Raw genomic sequence first — 23,604 nt, 5'->3', positions numbered from 1 at the left:
GTGTAGAATTATCTCTACACAAACCTCAGCATGTATCAACGCGGACATGAGTGGAGGCTATGATCAGAGCCGGCGCATGAACTCTTACCCCTCTAGGCAAACACAGTTACGTGCCCGTCTATTTCCAATGTACCATACCAGCAATAACACACAAAGGCAATTATGCCATGCACACAAAGCAGAAAACAGCAACAACAAATGCCAATATGGCCGACACATGACAAACGGTCAGTGTGACAATAATGCTCAGCTTTCTGTACTCAGATCTGCACTGGTTTGTACGTTTGATTGTTAAATGAGGGTCAATGTGCTCTCATGAACTTAAAATGAACAATTTTTTCTTTCTGGGGGTGTGTCCTCGTCCACAGAGGCTGCCATGTTGCCCCACCCTGTTTCTATGGTAGCCTAGAATGGACAAATGAAACACTGGCTCTATTCATGTTTTTGTGTGACAATTCAGTCAGCACTGGAAAATCACTAATTTTGGAAGTGAAACTACTTTATTCAGTGTTTCTCCCATCCACTTTATGATCCACTGAAATAACTAAAAGTGTTTTTACTAATGTCCTTTGCTGGAGCTGAAGGCAAAGTTTACAGCATTTTAAGCTGTGAGTTTTGAATTGGGGGAAATAGCTTCATTTCCACCAAGAGGTCAGTTCAGTTCAGTAACAGTACATAATTTTATTATGTGACAATAGCTATTTTATTTAACTATATTGTAACTGCAGTTCATTCAATAATTTTGAATTTTAGGAGCTAACATTAGTTTAAAGGATATTTAAAAATATTAAAATATATAGTGTATTGTGTTCTAGTCTTAAAATATCATGATATTATTTTAAAGCCATATTGCCGAGTCATAATTGAATTTATTATACCTCAATAATATTGGTTCAGCCAATGGATTGGCAAGGTTCTAAATCAGGATGTGTGAGACAGCCTATCAGAAACTGGCTGCGCGTTGTGTTAAGTCGACCACCTTTGAGACCTTGTGGAGGTCAGGGTGCTCAGGAGAAGAGGATGGAGAAAGGGATCAAAGAGAAGAGAGAGAGAGGATGATGAGGGAGGCTGTACCTCTGGAGGAGAAAGGGGTGGAGAAGGCAGAGAGCAGGGCAGGCTTTGTCAGAGAGTGTGCATGCCTGTGGGTGTTTTTCAGAGCCTGTTTATTTGTTGAGTGTGTGTGTGTGTGTGTGTGTGTGTGTGTGTGTGTGTGTGCCGCGTGTGTACACATGTGAGGGGGCTGTTGTCGTGACTCACAGGCCTATTAGCCCGGCGTCGGCTCCTTCATGCACTGCAGTCATTGCGACACTGTGATCTCCTACACACACTAACACACATGTGTGCTCACTTCACACACACGTACTCATCCACACACACAAACACAGTTAAACCTCCCGCTCCACTTTATCAGGATGACACCAAGAAACTTCATCTAAGCCCAGCAGCTGTCAGTCCATCCTCGTCCAATCATCACTCAGACAACCCCAGAGACCCGCCCCCGTGCTGCCAGCTTCGCACAGCTGCACACACGCTTGTGCAACAAGCCACATCCGTCTCACAATCACCCTGTCTCACACACACAAAGTGAGGCGACCGCATCATCCGTCACTTGCAGACAATCACACAAACATCTTCCACAGACTCATTCACGCGCCTGTGCTCCCCCACTTGCTGCTTCCACTGAGACATCCACCACCGTGGCAACAGTAACCGCGACAACAGGCATAAATTAGCGTCATGGTGATATGCAAAGAGAGGGGGAGCAACAATTAAGTTTAACTAACGAGCTTTTGAGGAGTGAAGCTGAAGTTTCCCCCAGCAGCTTCAAACTGGATTAGCAGACACAAAACGCGTGCACACAAACGCATGCGCACGCATACGCATGCACACACACAGAGAAACAGCAAGGATGGAGCAGAGAGACAGCAGTGTTTAATCACCACCTGTGAGATGACACACACAAAGCCAAAGGTTAATGTCCACATACGCTAATGCAAAGACAGAAATCAAAGTCTAAACACAGATAACATCACTTCACCTCAACACAAACAAAACACCATCACCAAGGAGGTCTCAGGAGATAGCAAAATATTAGTGATGTCACCCTATATATAAATTGGACTGTTTTATTGTTAAGTTTCTAACTGTGATGACCTGTTTTAATTCAGGATTTAAAGACTTTTAGAGCATCAGATGATTGATTTACAGTCTATACACCAGCAGACTGTTCGAGGTAGTTTGCCTTGCTATCCAGCAGAGGGCGCTGGATAGTTAGTAATGTTGCATTGCGAGGAAAATACAGTGCTCCGCGGATGGACGCAGAAGTTAGCATCGCCCTAGTTCCCTCGTCAAAAAGCCGATGGGATTTTTCCATTGGATTTTGGATCATTGCAGAAAATAATAATAAACAAATGCTTATGATACTTATAAGTTTGGTCAGCAAGATAATCTCTACAAATGAACACCACTTTGAGGATTTTTAAGCACACCTGTAAAGCCGTGTTTTTATTATCATTATATTATATTATTTAAAATTTTTCATTGATCTATTATTATTATGATTATTATTATTATTACATTTATTTACATATTTATTTGATTTCTATTGTTTATTCCTTTATGATATAAATACATATGGATTAACAAATTATTGTGATTCTGTGCCTTAAAAATGTTGGTTTTCTCTGCTGGGATGCACTGTATATGTTAACATATAACTTGTTAAATGTGGCTGTCTTTGTAATATTGCCGAATCTGCATGCCAAAGAAGGCACAAAATGACCGTGTGACAATAAAAAAAAAAAAGTTATAACTGGAGTTCTGTCCCGATTTTGATTGCACTGATATCAACTCTGAGGATTCAGCACCCAGTCTCAGAAAGTTTAAAATTACTCCACAACCAGAAATATACACAGAAACATGTGATCCTTTACTTATCCAACTGAGCTTTAAAAAAATCATTAACAGTTTTACTTTAGTTTAAGGAAATAATCCAACCAAAGCTCTAGTTTACAAACTAACAACTCAGACACAATGAATGTTGGAGAATAGAAACATAGACACAAAGAAATCAAGAGGCTAAAAGCTTTGTTAAAGCAGAAAGCAACTGTTATTGTATCATCAGATCTATATGTGTTAAGTGTTGTGACAGAGCATATAAACAGCCAATCATCAGATCTATATGTGTTAAGTGTTATGAAAGAGCATATAAACAGTATGCAGCGATGAAGGGTTGGGTAACTGTTTTTAAAACTTTTTTGTGGCATTATCTTATTCACAAAGCTGTTTTTAGCCTTTTCCAGCATATTTATGTGTTCACATTAAGCAAAAATTGGAAATGGTTATGCTGTCTGTTCACAGAACTTGTTCTTATTGTCTGTATCTATAAAGGGGTTTGTATGAAGTTTGGCAAAAGAGCCTTTATGTATGCAGCTCCATATATGTGGAATCTTCTGCAGCAGAAAGACTTAAAACTGCTCTCATTGGTTCCTCCAGGTTGTTTTTAAAGCACTGCTGCAAGACTTTTGTATGTCATCTTCTACATGCCAATGCTGCTGTATCTTAGCTGGTCTTTTTCTTGTTTTTATGGATCACTTATAGCATTTATTAACATACTTTTTAGCCCTTCCTTGTAATAACTTCATTTTGTGTTCTTTTTTGTGCTTTATATTGTTTATTTTGGAGTTGTATATTTGATTTTGTATTCATGCTCTCCATGTTGTGGGTCTGTAACTTATGTTGCTGCCTGTCTTAGCCACTAGACTCTTGAAAAAAGAGATTTTTAATCTTAAGATTTTTTTTCTGGATAAAAAAGGTTGAATTCAACTCTTAATCTCAGCATGTAACTGTAGCACTTGTTGTTACATTTTGCATATGTTGTCATTATTTTCAGGATTTCTCACACCTTGACATTGTGAAGAATGTTACAGCTTTCAGTCCAATGTACCTACAATTTGGGCACAGGTGGTTTTATTCTAACTTCTTAGTTAAAGAACTGATTGCCAAGACCTCTTTTAAGGCTGACAAATGTTGCCAATTCCTTTCCGTTTCATGTTATGCGAGTAACAGTATTTATTAACTTCACTGTTAAAGCCCATTCCCATTAAAAGTCTGCTCAAGAGATTTTGTATTGCACTTCAATAAAGTTAGTAACAAGCTGGTAACATAGACTTTTCACTGAAAGATTTGTTGTCTGGATGCCAAGTTAACGCTGTGACATCAGCAGCGTTATTTTTTCAGACCTGACAAAGTCCTTCCAGAGCCACTTAAGACACGATAACAATGTTTTCATAGGCTAAGTAGTACTCGTAGTTGTATAAAATCAGTCAAATCAAAAATTTCTCCACACCACTCTATGTCACCTGAAAAAGAAAGGCAGCTATGGGGGATTTCTGTTCATTGACTACAGTTCAGTGTTTAACCCTTTGACACCTGGGCAAATTGACCTGATTTTTTTCAAATACTTAGGAAGAAGGCAATGAGCAATAAGAGAAGAAATTATGCAAAAATCACCAAGAAATCAGTTTAAAAAAAAACAACAAAAAAATGAAAATTAGAGAAAAAGAGTATACAATCAAGAAAATGACCCCAGAAAAGTGCCTAAAAATTATAATAATTTTGTAACATAATTATAAATATGTAATTATGATAATCATAAATGCAGTTTTTATGTATACCTGCAAGTTGTGTTGAAAATAAATAATTGTCAAAGAAAATGTATTTTTTATCTTTTTAATTTTTTTTGCCCAGGACATTTGTTCCATAGCTTTTTAAAAATAAGTTTCCCTACTCCTTAACATCAACAAAACAAAGGAGCTGTTACTGAACTTTGGAAAATGCAGCAAGAACTTGAGAAGAGTTTCCATTGCAGTTTTGCCACCTCATGTGAGTATAAAAACAGTTTTGTGATAAGTAGGGGTTAAAAGCATTTGTTTTTGCGACTGCTGCCAACTGTTATAAGTACTGTATTTCCACAATTAAAAGCACATACTCCTTTATGAAGCCATGCAGTTACTGCATTGTCAACAACGAGGTCCTGCAAATATGCCTTGTGTCAACAACAGCCATTGCTGGCCGCCAACTGTTTACAGTCCTGTAACTTCTTCCTCCACCACTGGGTATCGCTGTGTCTTTCAGCTCAGCTGCCTGTTCCACCAGTACAGAATAGAAAGAGGAGCGCCTGTATTTGTGTCTGTAATGTAAATCATACCTTTGCTATTTCTTAATACCGTGGAATACTCTAATATTGATAAAATAAATCTGGAATGTTTGCATTTAAAAACAAAACTTCAACATATTAACTCTATCCATAGCTTCATGTGTGAAAGAGGAGCACCTCTATGCATGTTGGTATTGAAAAACATACCTGTGGGATTTCTAAATACCCTGTTACACCATAATACCGTAACACCACCCAAGCATAGCGGATAACTGCCTTTTCACCCCGTTGAGGTCAGTAATGAGTTACTGCCCCCCAACAGATGTATATTGTTATTATATCCTGATATAAGTAATATAAAGCTCTTCTACACCCACTCCCACCCTAAATGTCAGTATAATGGAACTACACTCGTGTAAAACAGTGAATATTTTATATTTCAGACACTCCACTCTGCATTGCTCACTTATTTTTCTCATTCCAGACCCTTGACTTTCATTTTAATATGCTCCATCCTCACTCTTCAATAAATCTCCCTCTTTTTGCATTTGCCTTTCTCCTTTAAGTCGTTTTTTTTTCTCACTCTCTCTCTCTCCCTCTCTCTGCATCCCTCTCCTCTCTCTTCTCGGTCTCCATTTCTCCTCAGCTCACTCAAATAAATCTCTCCACCCCCCCAGCTACAACCCGCCTCCTGCCCAAATCTATGAAACGCACACAAACATACATGTGCACGGCCTCGCGCTTGCTCGCTCACTTACGCGCACAAACACACAGCCCTTCAGGCAGCAGCCACAAAGGCCCCATATTAATAAATCTGCTCCTTTATTGGTGCTGAGTGTGTCTGGCAAGGAGAGAAAGAGAGAAAGAGAGGGAGGAGAGGGGGAGGAAGGGGGAGGAGCAGGACAGGAGACGCAGAGATCACCAGAAGGGAGGAGGAGGTGGCTGACTGACTGTAACCATATCATGAATGCAAGGGAGGCAGAGTGAGAGAGACGGAGAGATAAAGGGAGAGGGAGACAACATTGACAAGTGAATCATCAACAAGCACACACACAGCAGCACACACACTTTCTACTGGCCCTGAGATAATGACAAGAAGCATGCAAGTGTGATGTTTCACTTGTGTAGGTGTTCATTTGTTAAGGTATAGTCCACCCACACTTCCTAAACGCCCTCCGTCCTGCGATTATTAAGGACACCTGCCATGTGGCTGAGGCAGCGGAGCGATGACAGTGGGCTGGGCTGCTCACCGGGCTCAGGAAACAAACTGCCCGAGGTGGGCTCTCGGTAATGACAGGAGCTAGCTTGGCTTAGTGGTCCAATCTCAGCCATCAGTCAGCTGTGACAGATTGGGGATATGAGCTAAGGAGCCGTTTAGCTTTGGTGTTTGGCGTGGTGTGTGAGTGCATGCGCTCGCGTGTCTGGGGGAGGAGGAGTGCGGGGAAGCTATCAGTGCTGCTCGTGTTGCAGAGGCATCAATACACTGTCGACAGGCCATTTTCCTATGCCTGTTCCCAGCCCCGGCTTGTTGCTGGGGAAACTGCCGCCATTTTACCTTCTCCAGCTGCACCTCTAGAAGGTTTTGTAAAACAGCGACCCATTTTCCGTAACATGTCCCGTTTAGCTCTCTAAATAAGCTTGTATTAGCTTGTATTTTTATTTCCTTGACATCGGGCATTGTGTGGTGGTATACTGCTTCATCCAGTATTCTGATTTGATTCTGATTGTGAGTTTTCCAAAGATATGAATTTTTCACATAACTGAAACACACACTACCAATCATCAACAGGCAGTAAGATGTAAAAGAGAGAGATGACTAGTTGCTCTGTGGGCTATAATCAAACGTAGGTCAAAAACTTGTGTCAGGGGCTCAGGAAGGAAATCCAGACGCTCCAAAAATGTAAAAAAAAAAAACCCAAAACTAAAAACGTGAAAACGAGGAGGAAATAACATTAAAATCCCTTTATTATAGTGCCTAAATCATTAAAAAAGCCATCAAGTTTCTACCACTACCAGCCTTGATCAGGGCTTAAAAAAACAATGCAGTAAATTGTGTATTAGAGGACAGAAATGTGACGTCAGCGGCTTTGAACAGCTCAAAGCCTTGTGGGACACAGACGCTATTGTAGAGACCGAGTAACATACCAGTTGGTGGCGGCATGCACCAAAACATTTTTTTCCAACTGCTGATGAACCTCAAAGAGAATTATTGAGTACCAGTAGCAGATGTAGTTGAATTTAGGGGTGGGCGATATTGCAAAAATATCATTTCACAAGTTTTTTAAGGCAGGATCACGATCACAATTTTATCACGATTCTTTTTCATTTTGTATTTTAAGACTATTGTGCATGTTACTTAACAGTGCAACCAAGCTAATTTCCCAATTAAAAAAAAAATAACCCTAAAATAAAAAAGAATAACAGAACATTTAGGCCAAAGTACCTTTTTGAACAGATTTTAATCTGTGTGTGCAATTTTGTTTTCCACTGTTTTAATTGGAATCATATCTTTTGTTTGGTGAAATATTATCGATGTCGAATTTTTTGGGGGGTGTTTTCATTTTCATCCATGACTTCCCACTTGTGAAATAAGGGGTGGGGGGAAGAAAGCCAAGACTGGACGGTTTGCTCTGATTGGTTTATCTGTGTATTTACAGGGGAGGCATGAAACGGACTAGCAAATAGTGTGCTTCAGCTAGGTTAAACCTAGTATATGGCTGAACCGTGTACAGTGGTTTCCAACCTTTTTCCTTCAGGAACTTAATTACTATCAGTGAGTACACTGAAGACATATCTTAGGGATATTTCATATTAAATCAAGAGAAAGGTTGAAAATAAGGCAATGTACCTGTGGCCCCAGGCCCCCAAATCACTACGTCTGGCCCTGGTAATAATAATGAGAGCTGGAAGAGACACGGAGCAATGTGCTCTAAATACTTCCATCCAAAAGTCTGACTAAACCTGAAACTAACACAAAATAGTCTGTAGAAATCTAAAGAAGTCACTTTCCACCTCTGAATATTTGTTTATTTATACAGCTTGAAAACACACAGGGATAGTGAACGTCTGCTGTTTTAGCAACTACCATAACTGTTTTTACAGCTGGCGTGGATCACAGATCACTAATGGAGTACGTTATTTTTTTTAATGTTTGTAGCTTTCCAGCTTGGAAGCAAAACAAAATACCCTCCATGTTTACAGCTAATGTTAACCACTATGATGGAAACTAGAAAAAGATTTTTTCTTGAGTTTAAAGTGGCGACACAGAGAGAGGTGTGTGTATGCTGAGTGGTGATTAGGTTACTTATCTTTATCATTTCTAAACTGCTCGAAAGTGTAGGCGTTCACTTGATAAAAAACATGATAAAACACGTTTGGAGGAGTTGCATTTGGCAGCTGGTGAAAATCGACTGACCACAGCCAAATCAACAAATCAAATCGAACTGTGAGCCCTAAAATCAAAAGTCTAGTCAAATCATGGAATTAGAGAATCCTGTGTGAACCGCTGACAGTGGAATAAGCCTCTATAAATCTCTATTAAGGGTGAAATAACGCAGTGATATACCGTGAAACCACGAGAATCCTTAAAAATACCAAGATACAAATTTAAGGTCATACCATCTGGCACTACCATCAGGCTTTATGACTGCAAAAATGGAGTCCAACTTATCAGTTTTTATTTCATAGAAAACCTCGAGCGCACAGCCAGCATCTCTCTCATATGGTGCCTCGAGGATTGACAAGCAAAAACTGTTGGGTGTTTCATTCTCCTCCCAGGGTCATGGGGTTAAGTGTTCTATAACACCAGCACCCTGGCTCTCATCTCCACAGTCACTGCTTTCTGTTTTCACCTGAAAAATGACTCTGCAATCAGAGCTCACACTATGGACAAACAACACTTGCAGAAACCGTTACTGCTGGACCAACGCAGAGGCAGCAGCGTTTACTACACTTGAACTGCAGCAATGTAAAGACAACAACTGTGCACAGCCACACTGATTCAGCATGAGAGCAGCAGTTCCCTTACCTGTCCATGAGGCTGCATGGCACTGTACGGCATGCTCTGGTTCAACACTTTCTGCTTCATCAGCAACATCCTCTTCTGCTCTTCACTGAGGTGGGCCGTCTGCCCCGGGATCGGCCCCTGGGTCTGCCCTGGCCCCGCGCCCTGGCCGCCGCCTCCTCCACCACCCATGTAAGGAGGCATCATTGGGTTCTTCACCTGATTGTTCCCTCCAATGGGAGGTGTCATCCTCTGGCCTATGTGATCGACCCCAGCACCGCTGAAGTGACTCAGCGGTTTGGTGTTGTTGTAGGACAGTATGGCTGCTGTTTGCTGCTGCTGCTGCTGCTGTTTGGACAGGGTGCTCTGGTTTGGCTGCTGCTGGCCCATCATGCCCATATGGTTGTGAGGGAGGTAGTTGTTCATGGGGGTTTTGGGCCCATTGTTGGGAGTCATCCCAGCCACTAGAGGGCCCTGTGGCGTGTTAAAGGCTTGCGGTGGGTACATCATGGGGCTGTTGGGTTTGTCTTGGTTAAAGGGACCAGAGTTATAGGGACTGGTTGGAGCGCCTGCAGGGGACCAGTTGGCTGCTTGCTGCTGCTGCTGCTGCTTCTGCTGCAGCAGTTTAGCTCGCTGCTGGGCCATCGCTTTTAGCTGCTCTGCTGGAGAAAGTTCAGGCGTCACCGGCCCCACAGGCTGACCTCCAGAGGCCACTCCGGCTGCTCCAGGTCCCGTGCCCGCCTGACTCACCCCTGGGCCCGGGTTCATCATGTATCCATTCCCAGGCCTTGAGACTGCTTGTGTCTGAGCCTGGGTGGGGGTCTGAGGGGAGCGAGCCACGCAGTTGTGCAATGGGGAACCTGATGCCATGGCGACGGCTGGAGACTGCTGCAAAGGTTGCTGAGGAGGCGTTCCATTGGCGGTGGTGGCAAACTGGGGGCCTGACGAAGACGGTCGCACCTGAGGAGTTCAAACACAAAACAACCCCATGAGACCTACTGACTGTTAAATCTTACATGACTTGTTCTACACAACAATAGTGACCTATCGCAAAGCCCCACCCTCGAGCGCCACAAACCAATCACATTTCATGCAGCTACATAGTGCACTCTGTGTACAACTAAGTATACATGATTGTTAATAATAATAATAATAATCACATAACAATAATAATACAGGCATAGAATCATTTTAAAAAAATCTCAAAAACATATGAAAAACTGATGCAGTATTCACAGGAAATAATCTGCCCAAAATACATCTAAAGTTCTCTTTTTACACAAACTGTACATTTTATTATTTTATCAGATGTTATGTACTGCTAATGTTATACATTGAAAAAATTGAAAATTTTAAATATTCATAAAATAAGCCACTTGGTCAGGGGTCATGAGTTGGCTTAATGAAAGTAAAGGTGTCTCTTTGGGAAAATATTAAGAATCGCTGCCAGTGACAACTCTAGAGCTTTCTTATGAACACGTTGTCTCTTGTTTAATCTGTACACAAACAGCAAAGTAAAACAGCACTCTGTGGTTTTAGGGAGTGACTTCTCAGAGTCTTGTTATAAGAGTTTTCTGATACCATCGTGCCTGTGCAGATATATTGAAGCCTGTGCTCACTGGCCGTACAGAGCAGATACCGCACAGAGGCACCTGATGAACGGATAAAGTCTTGTTGGTCAATAAATGCTTACAGCAGCTCCCCTTTAACTCGCAACTTTCTGTTTGTACATTTCTGTTTGTGAACATATTGAACAAATGTGATACAACTTTCTAATCAGACAGCTTTACAAATGTTGGTAGTTTTATTTTTGGACCTTGACGAGAGCTGGGCTAGCTGTCTGCACTCTGCTTCAGTCTTTCTGCTAAAATAAGCTAATCTCGTCCTGGCTTCAGCTCCGTACTTCAGCTTGATCATCTCATCTAACTCTCAGAAAAAGATTTACATGATAGCAGAGGCACATTCGCTCATTAAAGCAAAAAAATGAACACTTCTGCTTAATAAAAAATAAATGAAACAATATAAATAAAATGCAGAGGTGGAAAGAGGTTGCCGCTTTTATTGTGGTAATCTACAAGTAACGTGACGTTGTATCCGTTTTAAGAAACACAAAGCAGACAACAGATTGCTCCAGGGATGGCGTTTTTCTGTAGGACGACGTGGAAGTAAGCCTCCCCCGGTTCCCTCATCAAAAAGCCTTTGGGATTTTTCCACAGGATTTTGGATTATTGCAGAAAATAAGATGTGTTGTTAACGCTTATGAAACTTACACGTTTTGTTCCGCAAGATAATCTTAAGAAATGAACACGACTTTTAGGATTTTTGAAACCTAAATGTAATCGCCAAAAATGAAAACCTAATGTTAGGCTATAAACTAAGTACACTATAGCTGTGTCACAACCGCTACGAGGCTGTAAATCTGTGTTCAGCGTGGTTTGATGTGATGACCTTCTGTCGTCTCATTTATTCACTTCACTGCCAGTTTTCAGACACATAAAAGCTTCAAAGTTCAGAGTGGGGTATTAACTGACCTATTTTGAAAGTCACTTCAGCTTGTGGCAACCACAGACCTTATTTCAGACTTCTAACTAAAAACACATTGAAAAAAATGTTGACTTTGAGACGAGGGAACCAGAGGTGCTGAAATGCTAACTACTTTCCAGGTTTTAGGACTCATTACTAGGTTCTCTTTGGTGAACAGCCCGAGGACATGGACCTTCAGCTGCTCAAATGCATCTTGAATTCAGCCAGCAAACCCCCCCCCCCCAGCCAGATTGGCAAACTTTCTGCTGCTGTTACATTAGATTAGACCCAGCCTGCTGTCAACTCCAGAGCTGGGGTTTGCATTTCCGGAGTCCGTCTGTGGAGCTTCTGCCTGCTCTCCTCCCAGTGAATAGTCTTCTGGCAGTGCAAAGAGGCAGAGGAACTGCGGTGGGGCCAGCTTGCTAGTTATGGATCCGTACAAATACTGACTTTTTTGCGCCCTCATATCCATTGTATCAATGCAGACACGCCAAAGGCTGCTAAAGAACAAGAGCAACAGCGAGTGTGCAAGCGTTTCAGAGCCCCTTTTTCAGTTCACAATGGCATCCCCCTCAGATAAACAGCGTGTGCAGACAGACGTCACCATTGAGACCACAAAAACATTATTTAATTTACCACCTCTCTATGCAGTATATGATGTTGCTGAAGTTAAATACACGTAACGTGCATTGTTTTGAAAATATGTCTCATACACTGTCTCTAGAGGAGTATGATTTAGCTTTTTCCCAGTTGTCTAGTGTTAAAAAAAATCGCCATTAAATGGAATATAACAATACTTGTAGAATTCTATAATTATATTGCTATGTAATGCCCTTGCAATGTCCACAAATATCTTCAGATTTTTTGTTTTATTGTGAGACAGACTGTCTTGCTGCTCTCAGACCAAAATATCAGTTAGCTTACAACTTTGTTCGGCTATATAACCCCAACACACAGTGTTCATGTTTGTTTGTCTCTCATTCTGCACACCTCACAGTTGTATTCATGTATAATTTAGAAACTGTACAATAAAGGACCAAAATGTGTGAATATAAATGATTTAAAAACAAGACTCAGTTCCTGTTTGAAACCATTTCAAATTTCCTGATTCCTGAAGAAAGTGGATCAGAAGCAGAAAAGGAAATCAGAATTATTAGGAGCCTAACTAAACTCCTAAACCCCCATTTTCAGCCTAAAACCACTATATATGTGTAGTATTATTAATAAATTCAGGTCCAAGTCTTTTAGTGAAAAGTGTACTGAACAAAATTTAAATGCAACACTTTGTTTTTGCTCCCATTTCCACAGGTTTAAGTTAAAGATCTAACCCAGCTAACAATTTTTGGTTCTAAAAACGTTCTGAGAATAGCACAATGCAACCAATGCAACGCTTTAGTATTCAGCGGCAAGTTTTCTTTTAGTTCTCAGAATGTTCTTCTTAAAGTCAAGGTGACATTCTCTATAAACATCAAACAAACATCTTTTTTTTTTGTTAACATATCACATTATATTTTCATAAAAATGGTCTGTGATCTCAGCCCTTAATAACATGTTATGATTGTTATTTTGAAAATGTTCCTCCTTTGTTCCCATGTAACAATGTGGGAACATTTTATGAAAGAACATTCTATGATCTGTCATCTCTCAACATCACCAAAACATCCTCATAATGTTGCAGTTATAACGTCACGTCTTAGTCAGCATCTAACCTTTGGCTTTAGGAACATGATTTGAAACTACAAACATCCTTTAAACGTTCTTTTTTTTTTTTTTTTTTTACATTAGAAATGTTTTCTTTAAAACATTATTATAACTTGTAGGTAACGTTAGCCAGTGTTGTGGGAAAGTTCCCTGCTAGCTGGGAATACTTTTTTATGCAATGAATAGATATATTTCTCTCAAATTTTGGTTGCCAGTGAGCACTTCTCCATGATAATCCATTCACCTGGTAGGTGTGGCATGTCATGATTAAACAGCATCATCACTACACAGGTGTGTCTTGGGACGGTTGCAATAAAAGGCCACTCTAAAATGTGCAGATTGATTGGTTGCATTCATACATTTTGTTCGATGTCTTCAAATTCTACATATTCTGTTATGAATATGTAAAGTAACTGCCCTCTACTACTTGAAACCTGGCTACTGCATGGTAGGTGATGGATATGGTGGAAACTTTTGTAACCAACCAACTCCCCCTCCTCTCGTCCGCAGCACAAGGGAGTGACTGGGCGTGTGTTAGTCCCCCTCCCAGCCCTGCACATGTTGACACTTTCTGCATTGTAGAGGATTTTTTTCAAATATCCTGGGTAGAGGCACCTTAGCCAAAATTTTGGGATTTAGTTACTCATCGAAAAACCTGCAATTTCTACTCATTATCTAAAATCCTTGCATCAGCATTGGACCATAAACTGCAATTTGTACTGTGCATGCAGATAATACCTCGTTCATGAATTGTACTTTTTTTTTTTTACCATATTTGGCATATGGAGAAAATACATGCCATTTCAACTAGGTGCACTGCCGTGATCAGCGCTGCTGCAAATCAATGACATATCCCAGACTGTGATAATAAAAATTAAAAAAAAAACTTTGCATGCAGTATATTCAAAGTAATTCATTTTCTGTCTTTTTTTCATGTAAAAATCTAGTGGCATCATGACAAAAAAGGCAATTAAAGGGTTAAAATTTAGAAAATTAATGAATATTTAATATTCAAAGTAGAAAATTATAATAATAAATTATAATAATATATATATATATATAATAATATTTTTATCACCTGATTCTGAAAAGCGCATTTTGTGTGCAGCGCGGGTATTTGACCCTGCACAAAAAAGTATAAATATCAATGTTGCTGCTAATTACTGACATATCAAAGGCTGTGATAATCCCCAAAAAATCTAGCATGTAGTATACTGAAAATAATTCATTATTTGTGTGCTGTTGTTTTTTTTTCCACCTAAAAACACAGTGGCATCATGACAAAAACCTAGCATTTAAAGGGTTAAAATTCTAAAAAGAAATAAAAAAATGAATGTATATTTCATAGCTATGATTAGGATTGAAAAACTCAGTGAAAGTAGAAAATAATATTAATGTTTAATATTTCTTAAAGCTTGACTTGATCAGCACATTTTGTGTGCAGAGCGATATGAATGTGTGTAATTTAAAAGGGGTTAAGTGGGGACTCCAAATATGGGTTACACGCTAACAGTAAACTATAATTCTAACTTGAGAGAAAATAACAGACAAATGTGACTAAATCGCCAAAAGTGGTCACACATTAGGACAGAAATAGGGGTTAAGTGCTCCTGCCATAGGACACTGTCTCAGTACTAACCTGTGGTGAGCCCATGGGGACCTGAGGGCCCCCCTGTGGAGGCTGAGGAGGAGGAGGAGGCAGGGCTGTTGCTGGTGCCGCCCCCCCTCCCGCTGCCGTCGTGTTCCCAGCTGCTTCTTGTGGTCCGGGTGTCTGATTGTTTGCCAGCCTGCCAAACTCTGCCTCTTTCTTGTCCTCAAAGTCCTCATTGAAGAGGTCGTGCATATCGTCCTCTGGCACAGTGTTAGCCAGTTCATCGATCAGCTCCTGCCACTCCTGGTCATTGAGGTTGATGTCTGAGAACAGTTTGTTCTGATTGGACAGAGACTGGGGATCGGAGGACTCCATCCCGCCTCCGTCATCCAGTGGCTCCTGTTTAAGGTCTTTGAGGAGGCCAAAGCTGTCCTCCAGGTCCAAGGAGCCATTCAGCTTCATGTCTGGGAGATGGCTGCCACCGTTCTTCCCCAGCTCGTCTGACGCCTGGCCTACGTGGTTGCCGTTGCTGTTTGTAGTGTTGTTTCCGGTGGAAGTGTTTGGCCCACTAAGTAAGGGCTTAATGTCCATTTGGTGATGCAGTGGGGAGATGGGAGGGACATTGTTGTTATTGTTGTTGTTAGGGAGACCTGTTAGTGAATCCAAGCCCGCGGAGCCCTCCTTCCGTACCCGTTTGGTCGTCGGCGAGTAGCTGCCTCCATCACAGATGCCGTTCTGTTCTCCATTGAGGGGCGATCGTGCACTGTCCAGTTTCCTTTTTACAGTCTCCTGGAGCTGTATCAAAGAAGACAAAGACAATGGATTAGGTTTGGACTAGCACCTGATAGGATATGTTATTGATATGAAAACTTTTCTAGGGTCTTCAGGTCGCTTACAATGGGAGCAACACGAGATACCAAATCAATAAGGCAACAGGCAGCTTTCTCCCTACACACATCAACAACTGGCAAGAGAATGCAAGAGGTGTGCCGAAAATCCAAACATCACCAAGGCAATCGAATTTTCTCTACTGATTCAGTCGAACTGAAATAATGTTCACACCAGTTCCTTGAGAGAGCACAACCATTTGTATGTTTTCTCAAGAAAAAAGTCAAACATGAGGCAAAACATTGAGAAGACAAGCAGAACTCTTTGCAGGCTGGACTCAAGGTTTTCTAAGGAGGTTAGAAAAGATGAAAAGAAGAGTTCATTCCATCTGTAGTATTCTCCATCATTAGAATCAGCCAATGGGTGGATGAGCTGCCCTGTCTAAACCCACACCCCAGTCATAACCTTACTGTAAGCAGCCACCGCACAGTCCACCAAACTCCCCAGTCTCAGTGCTTCTGTCATGACACAGACAAGATAACGACGGGGTGCTAACGAACGCTGGATGGCAGTTAAGGTAATCACTATCATAGACCTGGGCTGAAGAGGAGAAGAGGTGTGGAGGGACAACAAACAGAAACTCAGACAGAGTGAGAGAAAAACGAGACAAAGGGAATGCAACAGGAGAGGAGCAACACCATCCCAGCATGAGAAGATTAAAATTCTCTCTGCTTTGGACTTTTATAAACACTAAAAAAGTGCTCTCCATCACTAGGCAGGTTTCCATTAAAGATTTGCACAGAACTTGAGCAAAATCTTTCAAAATAAAACACAATTGTGAGATGATGTTCTTCAACTTCTTCTCTGGTGATAACATTCTAAGAAACATGGTGATGGATGTTCAAAACATTAGCAGCTTTATTTCTTTTGCAGCCACCACACTAGCCGTCATTATTTCCTATACAAGGCCACGTAGGCGTTATGGAGCGATAATGGAAAGGCGAGCCCTTTATTCATGAGAGCGGCCACATATGAGGGATTTCTGGGAGGTGATAGTCCACGATTTCACGGAGGAATTATAGATTCAAAACTTCCGGATGATCCACTTAACCTTTGACGAGGACTAATAATGGATTATCTTATTGTGTCGTGTTGTGTCGTCTTGTATTGTATCCCTGAGGGAGCCAGTTTCTACCGACAAGCGCATAGCCATAGCTTCATAGTCAAAAAAGAGTTTCCATTGCAGTTTTGTGAAATATATGCTTTTTTAAATCGCCTGACATACCAACTCATGTGAGCAGAAAGACTTTTTTTGCCATACATCAGAGTTTTTTCATGGCTAACATGTTTCCATTAGGCGTATTTTATATTCCCAATTCCGATTTGCGCAATTATTTAATCCCATATTGTGACTACGGAGCAACAATGTGACTTGGAAATCTTTGCAATTTATGAACTGGAGAGCTGTTAGTTTGTTTCCGGCTCACACTGGATGAATCCTCATACCGCCTTTACAGTCTAACTTTCTGCTAACGCTGATACAAGCTTCAAGTCCACAACAAAAAAAAAAACACTTCCAGCCTGAGTTGAGTCGGGTCCTTCAAAATAAAAGCACAATGGGTTCCACTTTGATTTACTTAATTGTAACAATACTTAATTTAAATTGACAAATCTGCATATAATTCAACTTTGTACTTTACTTTATTTAACATTAAAACAGTATTTTATTAAACGTATAGAATTAGTTTATGTAACTTTATTTATGGCAATAGCTACTTTATTTGTAACTGTAGTTTATTTAATAATTTAGTATTTTAGTAGTTTAAAGTAGTAGAGATTTCAAAATATCGAGATACGGTATATGTCGTGTATCAAGATTTAGCCTAAAAATACTGTGATATTATTTTAAAGTCATATTATCCCCAGCCCGAGTCAGCGCCCATTCATTTCCAAAGAGCACACCCAATTTGAAACACCAAAACTCACATCATCCCTCACTCCAGCCAATGGTTCATCTCTATCACTCGCTCAGTCACTCATGGACAGACTTTTGCATTAATAAGCCTGGCCTCATACGCTGCAGTTCAGCCAATAAGGGCTTTTGTTTCAGGAGAAAAGCCATGCATGTGTCAGAAGTGGGCATGCTGTAGTCCTCACCCTCATGAGGATGGCATGGAAGCTGGCAGTGATGTAGACTCAGGTAACCACTGGGAACTGGCAACAACTAAACTATGATGAAGGGGGGGGGGGGTCTAAAAATTGAGGTTTCTGTGCAGTGACTATGCAATCTAATAAACTCTCCATTTTCCTCTTAACTCCTGTTAATTTCAAAGCCTAATGAAGTTGGCAGAGAAATAGTTGATGCTATTAAAATGACGGATGGGAAGCAGGGACCTCATTTATGAAAGGTTCCCAGGGTGCAAATTTTGTGCTCAGACGCAAATCCAAGCCAAAGTTTAGGATTCATTAAAAAAATGAACTTGCATTAAAATCAGTGGCATAGGCTTGCCCTTAACGTGATTGTGCATGGAACAGATCCGACAATTCAAGTATTATTTCCTCTGTTTGTTCTGCAAACAGCCTGGATAAAGTCATAGATCAGGCTGTGCTCACAAAGTGTTCCTACATTTTCCTGTGAAAAGCAATGCACCCAAATTTGTACACTTATTTTGAAAGGCTGCCATCACATGACCAATGCATTGACTGGAGCAAACAAGGAAGCAGTCCTAAGAAGGCAGGTTGGGGTTTTAGGGAGATAAAAAATAAAAATCAGACTCCCTCCCGGGAATTTCCTCAGAAGAAGTAACAGTTACCATCTCTTTTCGTAGGATATTAGGAGAACCATTCTATGAGGATCCGCTGCATGTACTATTCTTAAGCCAAGTTCAGACCAAAGACGTGCAACCACTTGCATTGAACCTGCCAACGTTCTCAAAACCAGCCAGTTTACAACTTAGTAAGAAATGTTCCAAAAACTGCAAAAAAAGTAGATTTACAAAACTTTTTTACAAAAAACAAAAAATTGGGAAAAACAACATTTCTTATTACCGTAATAACATATTTAAAATCATATTACTACAATTTTTCCTTTTCCTTTCTTTCTTTTTTTAAAAACATTTTTTGTTTTGTGTATGTTTTTTTTGGTGGACACATTTTCAGGTAATTTTCTTGTACTTCTTTTTTTAAATTAATGTCGTGCTCATTTTCAGGCCATTTCTTCTTTGTTGCTCTTTCCTTTCCTCCCATGACAAAGAATTCCAGCCAGTTTGCTCAGGTTTTAATGGGTTAATACTACAAACGTCTGCTATAATTGAAACAAAACTACATTAACGTCCCTTCAAAGATCATGTCATTAAAATATGCAATATACAAAAAAAAATCTGTTGTAATACTATCCTGAAAAATATACACCTTTACCCCATTAGTCAATTTACACACATGTCACACACACACAAAAACACACAATTACACAAAAGCTTTCCAATGCACGATGACTGGAGCAATTCACATTTACAGTTGGCTCTGTGTGCATCCTGCACATCTACATTTCAAAAAGCCCTCTGTGGAAAAAAAGGAGCTCAGGAGCAGTAACATATTTTGTAAAATCCACACTCTCAGCTGTCACATGTAAAAGAGTCAAACACACACACACACACACACACAAAGGAAGCACCACTGATACATGTGTGTGCAAATGCATGCTTTGCTCTTTGTTATTCAGACGGAACGATAGACGAAATATATTCAGATTGTATTCTGACCCTGAGGTGGACCTGCTCATGCTGGCGCACACATTCGCATACATGCACACACACACACACACACACACACACACACCAATACATCCTTTTTGACTTTCTTGGTTTACTTGAGAGTATGTGTGTGTGTGTGTGTGTGTGTGTGTGTGTGTGTGTGTGCGTGTGTAGGGGGGAATGGGAGGGCTGTCAGGTTGGCTCTCCTCTCCTGTTCTCCATCCTGACTGACAGTCAGCCTAATTATCTTTATGGCATGATAAACACTATTAGTATTGACAGCCAAAACTACAGTGTGTGTATGTGCGTGCGCGCATGCATGCGTGTGTGCGTGCATCCGTGCATGCATCTGTGCATCCGTGCAACCGTGTGACTTGAACTCTTATGCTGGTGCAGCCACTAAGGGAACAACTGTGAAAAACACAGGAAAACACACATCTCCAACACTGTCACGACACAGCTTCATCAGCTGTGTGTTTGTGTGTGTGGTCCTGCAATCAATGGGTTTAAATTATTCAGCTCTCCTGTATGCGGCTTTAGTTTTGTTTGTGTGTATGTGTGTGTGTGTGTGTGTGTGTGTGTGTGTGTGTGTGTGTGTGTGTGTGTGTGTTACAGGCTTTCCCTAAATGCCAGTGACTCATGTTGATAATAACAGACTCGCCTTTCAAAGCCCACCTATAAAAACTCCCATAATTATCCAGGTGGTGTGAACTACAGCACCCTCCCACACACGCACAAGCGCGTGCACACACCAGGTTTTGCACACACACCCACCTATAAAAAATTACGAATTTAACCTTCTTGATAAGATCCTGGATATAGACACAGAAACAAAAAAAAAGAGGAATGCATGCAGACAGAAAGAGAAAGACGGACTGTCTGCTCACTTGTGTGTGAGTCAGCATACCACAGCCTGAGGGAACGTGCCCGGATGAATGATAAAACTGAGCCACAACCAAATACTTTATATCAACCGCACTTCATTAATCATTTGCTTCTTTTAGCACAATTAGCAACCCAATGACACCTCTGAATAACAGTAATGTACCTGGCAATGTGCTCATTTGATAGTCACAGCACTAAAACGTATGAATTGGGAGAAACAAGCGTCTGCATGTGTGAGGGAGTCAGGTGAAGACAGAGAGAGAGAGGAAAAGATATGGAGAGTCAGAGACAAAGAATTTTGAAGTAGTTTAATCAAGCTGGAGTGCTTAGCGAGAGCGTGGGGAAAAGAGCATCGGAGAAGAAAAGGACGAGAGGATGTAAAAGAGCAAAGACAGGAGAGGGAGAGAAAGGAAGAGAGCGCCGCTTGTTTCCCCTCCTGCATCTCTCTCTGTATTCTTTGACATAAACACCTGCTGACTGCTCCTCTGTCGGCTCCCACAACAGAGAGAGAGGGAGGGAGGATGACAAAGATACAGAGAAACAAAGGTAAGAGAGAGAAAGAGAGAGACGCACACAAGGAAAACGAAGGGATTCATTTGTCAGGCAGATGGTCTTTTTTCCTTTGAGTGGAGGAGCAAGCAGAACATGAAGATGAAGAGGGGGAGAGAGGGGGAGAGAGAGAGAAAGAGGAGGGAGGCAAGAGAGAGAGGAGGAGATAGGTGGCTTGATGGAAAGGCATAGCGCACCAAATGACAGCAGGGAGCAAACGATGAGAGGGTGATCAGAGAGGGAGAGGGAGGGAGAGGAGAGAGACAGAGATGGAACTACTAAGGTGCTGTTGTTATAGCAACCTGCTGCTCTGGTGCTTTGTGCACCGCATCCTCCTTCCGCCTCCTCCTCTCCTCTCGCTCACTTTACTCCCTCTCTGTAGAGGTTGAGCATCATATCCAATTCAAACCAAAGCCTGAACATAAAGAGCACGAGACAGCTCCAGAAGACAGGATTATTTTCATGCTACATGTTTAGGCAGACGTGTCTTTTGGCCCGAGGAGGCTGATTAACAGCACAAAGCTTTTGTCTTGTACAGCTAGAGAACAGTGTTTAAACCACACCTTCTATGGTGATTATCAGGAGGAGTTTGAATATAGATTGTACAAGGTGTTACATTATAAACCTTATCAAAAATCTCACATCTTAAGTAAAATAATAAATAATACTGCAATATTTGAATGCTATATCATTATAGACAATGTACATGTTAATATTTGAAATGTCCTTTAACCTTTTATCAACTCCTAAAATACAAAATTATTGAATGAACTGCAGTTACAATAAAGTTAAATCAAGTAGCTATTGTCATATAATTATGTTGAATACACTTATAACAACCTTTAATAAAATATAGTTATGACGCAGTTAAAGTACTTTTATAATGAAAATTTTAAATGTATTGTTATAATTAAAGGCCGGAAGTGTTGATGTTTGAATGTAAATGTGAATGTATGGGAAACTCTGAACACACATATAAAACACACTAAGTGGCTAACTGGTCATGAGCCAAGAAAAAAAACAAAAAACAATAACAGTTTACCAAAGAACAAACACATCAACAGTATACATACATGTTTTTGCATTGTTTCTGTTAAAACAGGATTAAGTTTAAGTATCATCTGCATATCAGTATGTCTGATCCATGAAACTCTTGCTGAGAACTCAGCCACAAAGTCCAGAACAGCAGTTTGTAAATAAATCCTGATCCCACTGTCACGAAGGGGTTAACCCATCCACTGAGTGGCAAGTTATTATTATCATTATTTGTCAGTCAAATTTCACAGTCAAAGGATAACATATGGGTATTTCTCTTGCAAAGGGATGAAATCATTGTCTACATTTGTAAATCAATCACAGAATACAGCCAGCATTATTTTGTTTGCAAAGATGAATAATGTCAATTCAGTGTAATCACAGAGCCACAAATATAGGTCCGAATTGTCCAATTTTCACAAGGTCTTTACTGGTGCAAGCCACTATGTACCTTGTTTGTATGTGTGTGTGTGTGTGTGTGTGTGTGTGTGTGTGTGTGTGTGCGTGTATGTGCTTGCTCCTGGTCTGGCCCACTAGACTGTGAAATGAGTCAATTAAATCAAACAGGTCTTTAATAAGTAAATGTGTGTGTGCCACTGTGTGTGTATGTGTTGTTGGCCCGAATCCACCTATTTTAAACCATAAACTGCCAGTAAAAGCTGTGGTTCAGTTACAGTTTCTCTAACATGATGTAACCACAAAAACTGACAAGTTTCTGAGGCTGTGTCAGGAACTGACAGTAGGTGTGCACCAAAAACTGTTGCGACTTACTGTATTGGGAAATTTAATTTTAATAAAAAATCTAGTTGATCTGATATGTTTTAAAGGATTATTTCACAAGACGAGAGAGGTATAGACCAACAGGACAAATTGCCCAAACATATCCTTCGGTTTCATTACCTCACTAACTTGCCTTTTGGGTTTACAGCATTGTTTTCAGCCAAAGAACTTAAGTCCATGACTGTTTTGTTTATTATAAAAGAAGCCAAGAGCAGGTGCCATTCAAATGGCAACCTCCGAAGCAAAAAAAGGAAGCCAACGCAGAAGTGCAAAAGACTGCAGTTCCTCTAATGACCTTTTGAGGCTAGCTCCAAACAGAGTCAATCCCCATAAACCCTCATGTTAAAATGCAAAACTTTATAGCAGAGATAAACATGTTTACAGCCTGGTACACAAAAAAACAGTTTTTGGTCTCTATAGCTAATTTCAACTAGCATGACAACTGTAAGCCTAGAACACACTGCCTGCAGGAGTAGCACATGAGCGTCACTGAACCTGTTGGGTTTTTTTTTTGAGTGCCCATGGTAACAAGTCAGAGCAGCCACACTCCCTGCATGAGCAGCACTGCTCAGGTGCATCTCAGCCGCGGTACATCTAGAGAAATGTTGGCTTGCTGATTTCTTCCGCGCAGTTGTCAGGAGAAATAGACAGTGAAAATGGTGTTTTGTCACAGAGATGAGGAAGTTCAACTATATCTGTTTTACTCAAACTTTACTGCTTCTGTTTCAAAATAAAAGTCGTCTAACTGTCTCTGTCAGCATAATCCCTTCTGTAGTTAACACAAGGCATTTTATTGTGA

At 40.6% G+C, this 23,604-nt stretch overlaps 1 protein-coding gene across 1 annotated transcript in view; it reads right to left on the bottom strand.

Moving 5' to 3' along the window:
- maml3 (mastermind-like transcriptional coactivator 3) overlaps positions 1-23,604 on the bottom strand; it is a 151,232-nt gene that overhangs the window by 60,441 nt on the left and 67,187 nt on the right. Inside the window, exons 2-3 of the mRNA XM_042485283.1 lie at positions 15,025-15,771; positions 9,186-10,121 (exon numbers count right to left, since the gene is read on the bottom strand). Coding sequence (XP_042341217.1) covers positions 9,186-10,121; positions 15,025-15,771 — 1,683 coding nt within the window. The remainder of the gene's footprint in view (positions 1-9,185; positions 10,122-15,024; positions 15,772-23,604) is intronic.

Source organism: Plectropomus leopardus, chromosome 4 (genome assembly GCF_008729295.1).
Source record: "Plectropomus leopardus isolate mb chromosome 4, YSFRI_Pleo_2.0, whole genome shotgun sequence".
NCBI classification, from domain to species: domain Eukaryota; kingdom Metazoa; phylum Chordata; class Actinopteri; order Perciformes; family Serranidae; genus Plectropomus; species Plectropomus leopardus.
This window is presented reverse-complemented; position numbering and strand designations above follow the sequence as displayed.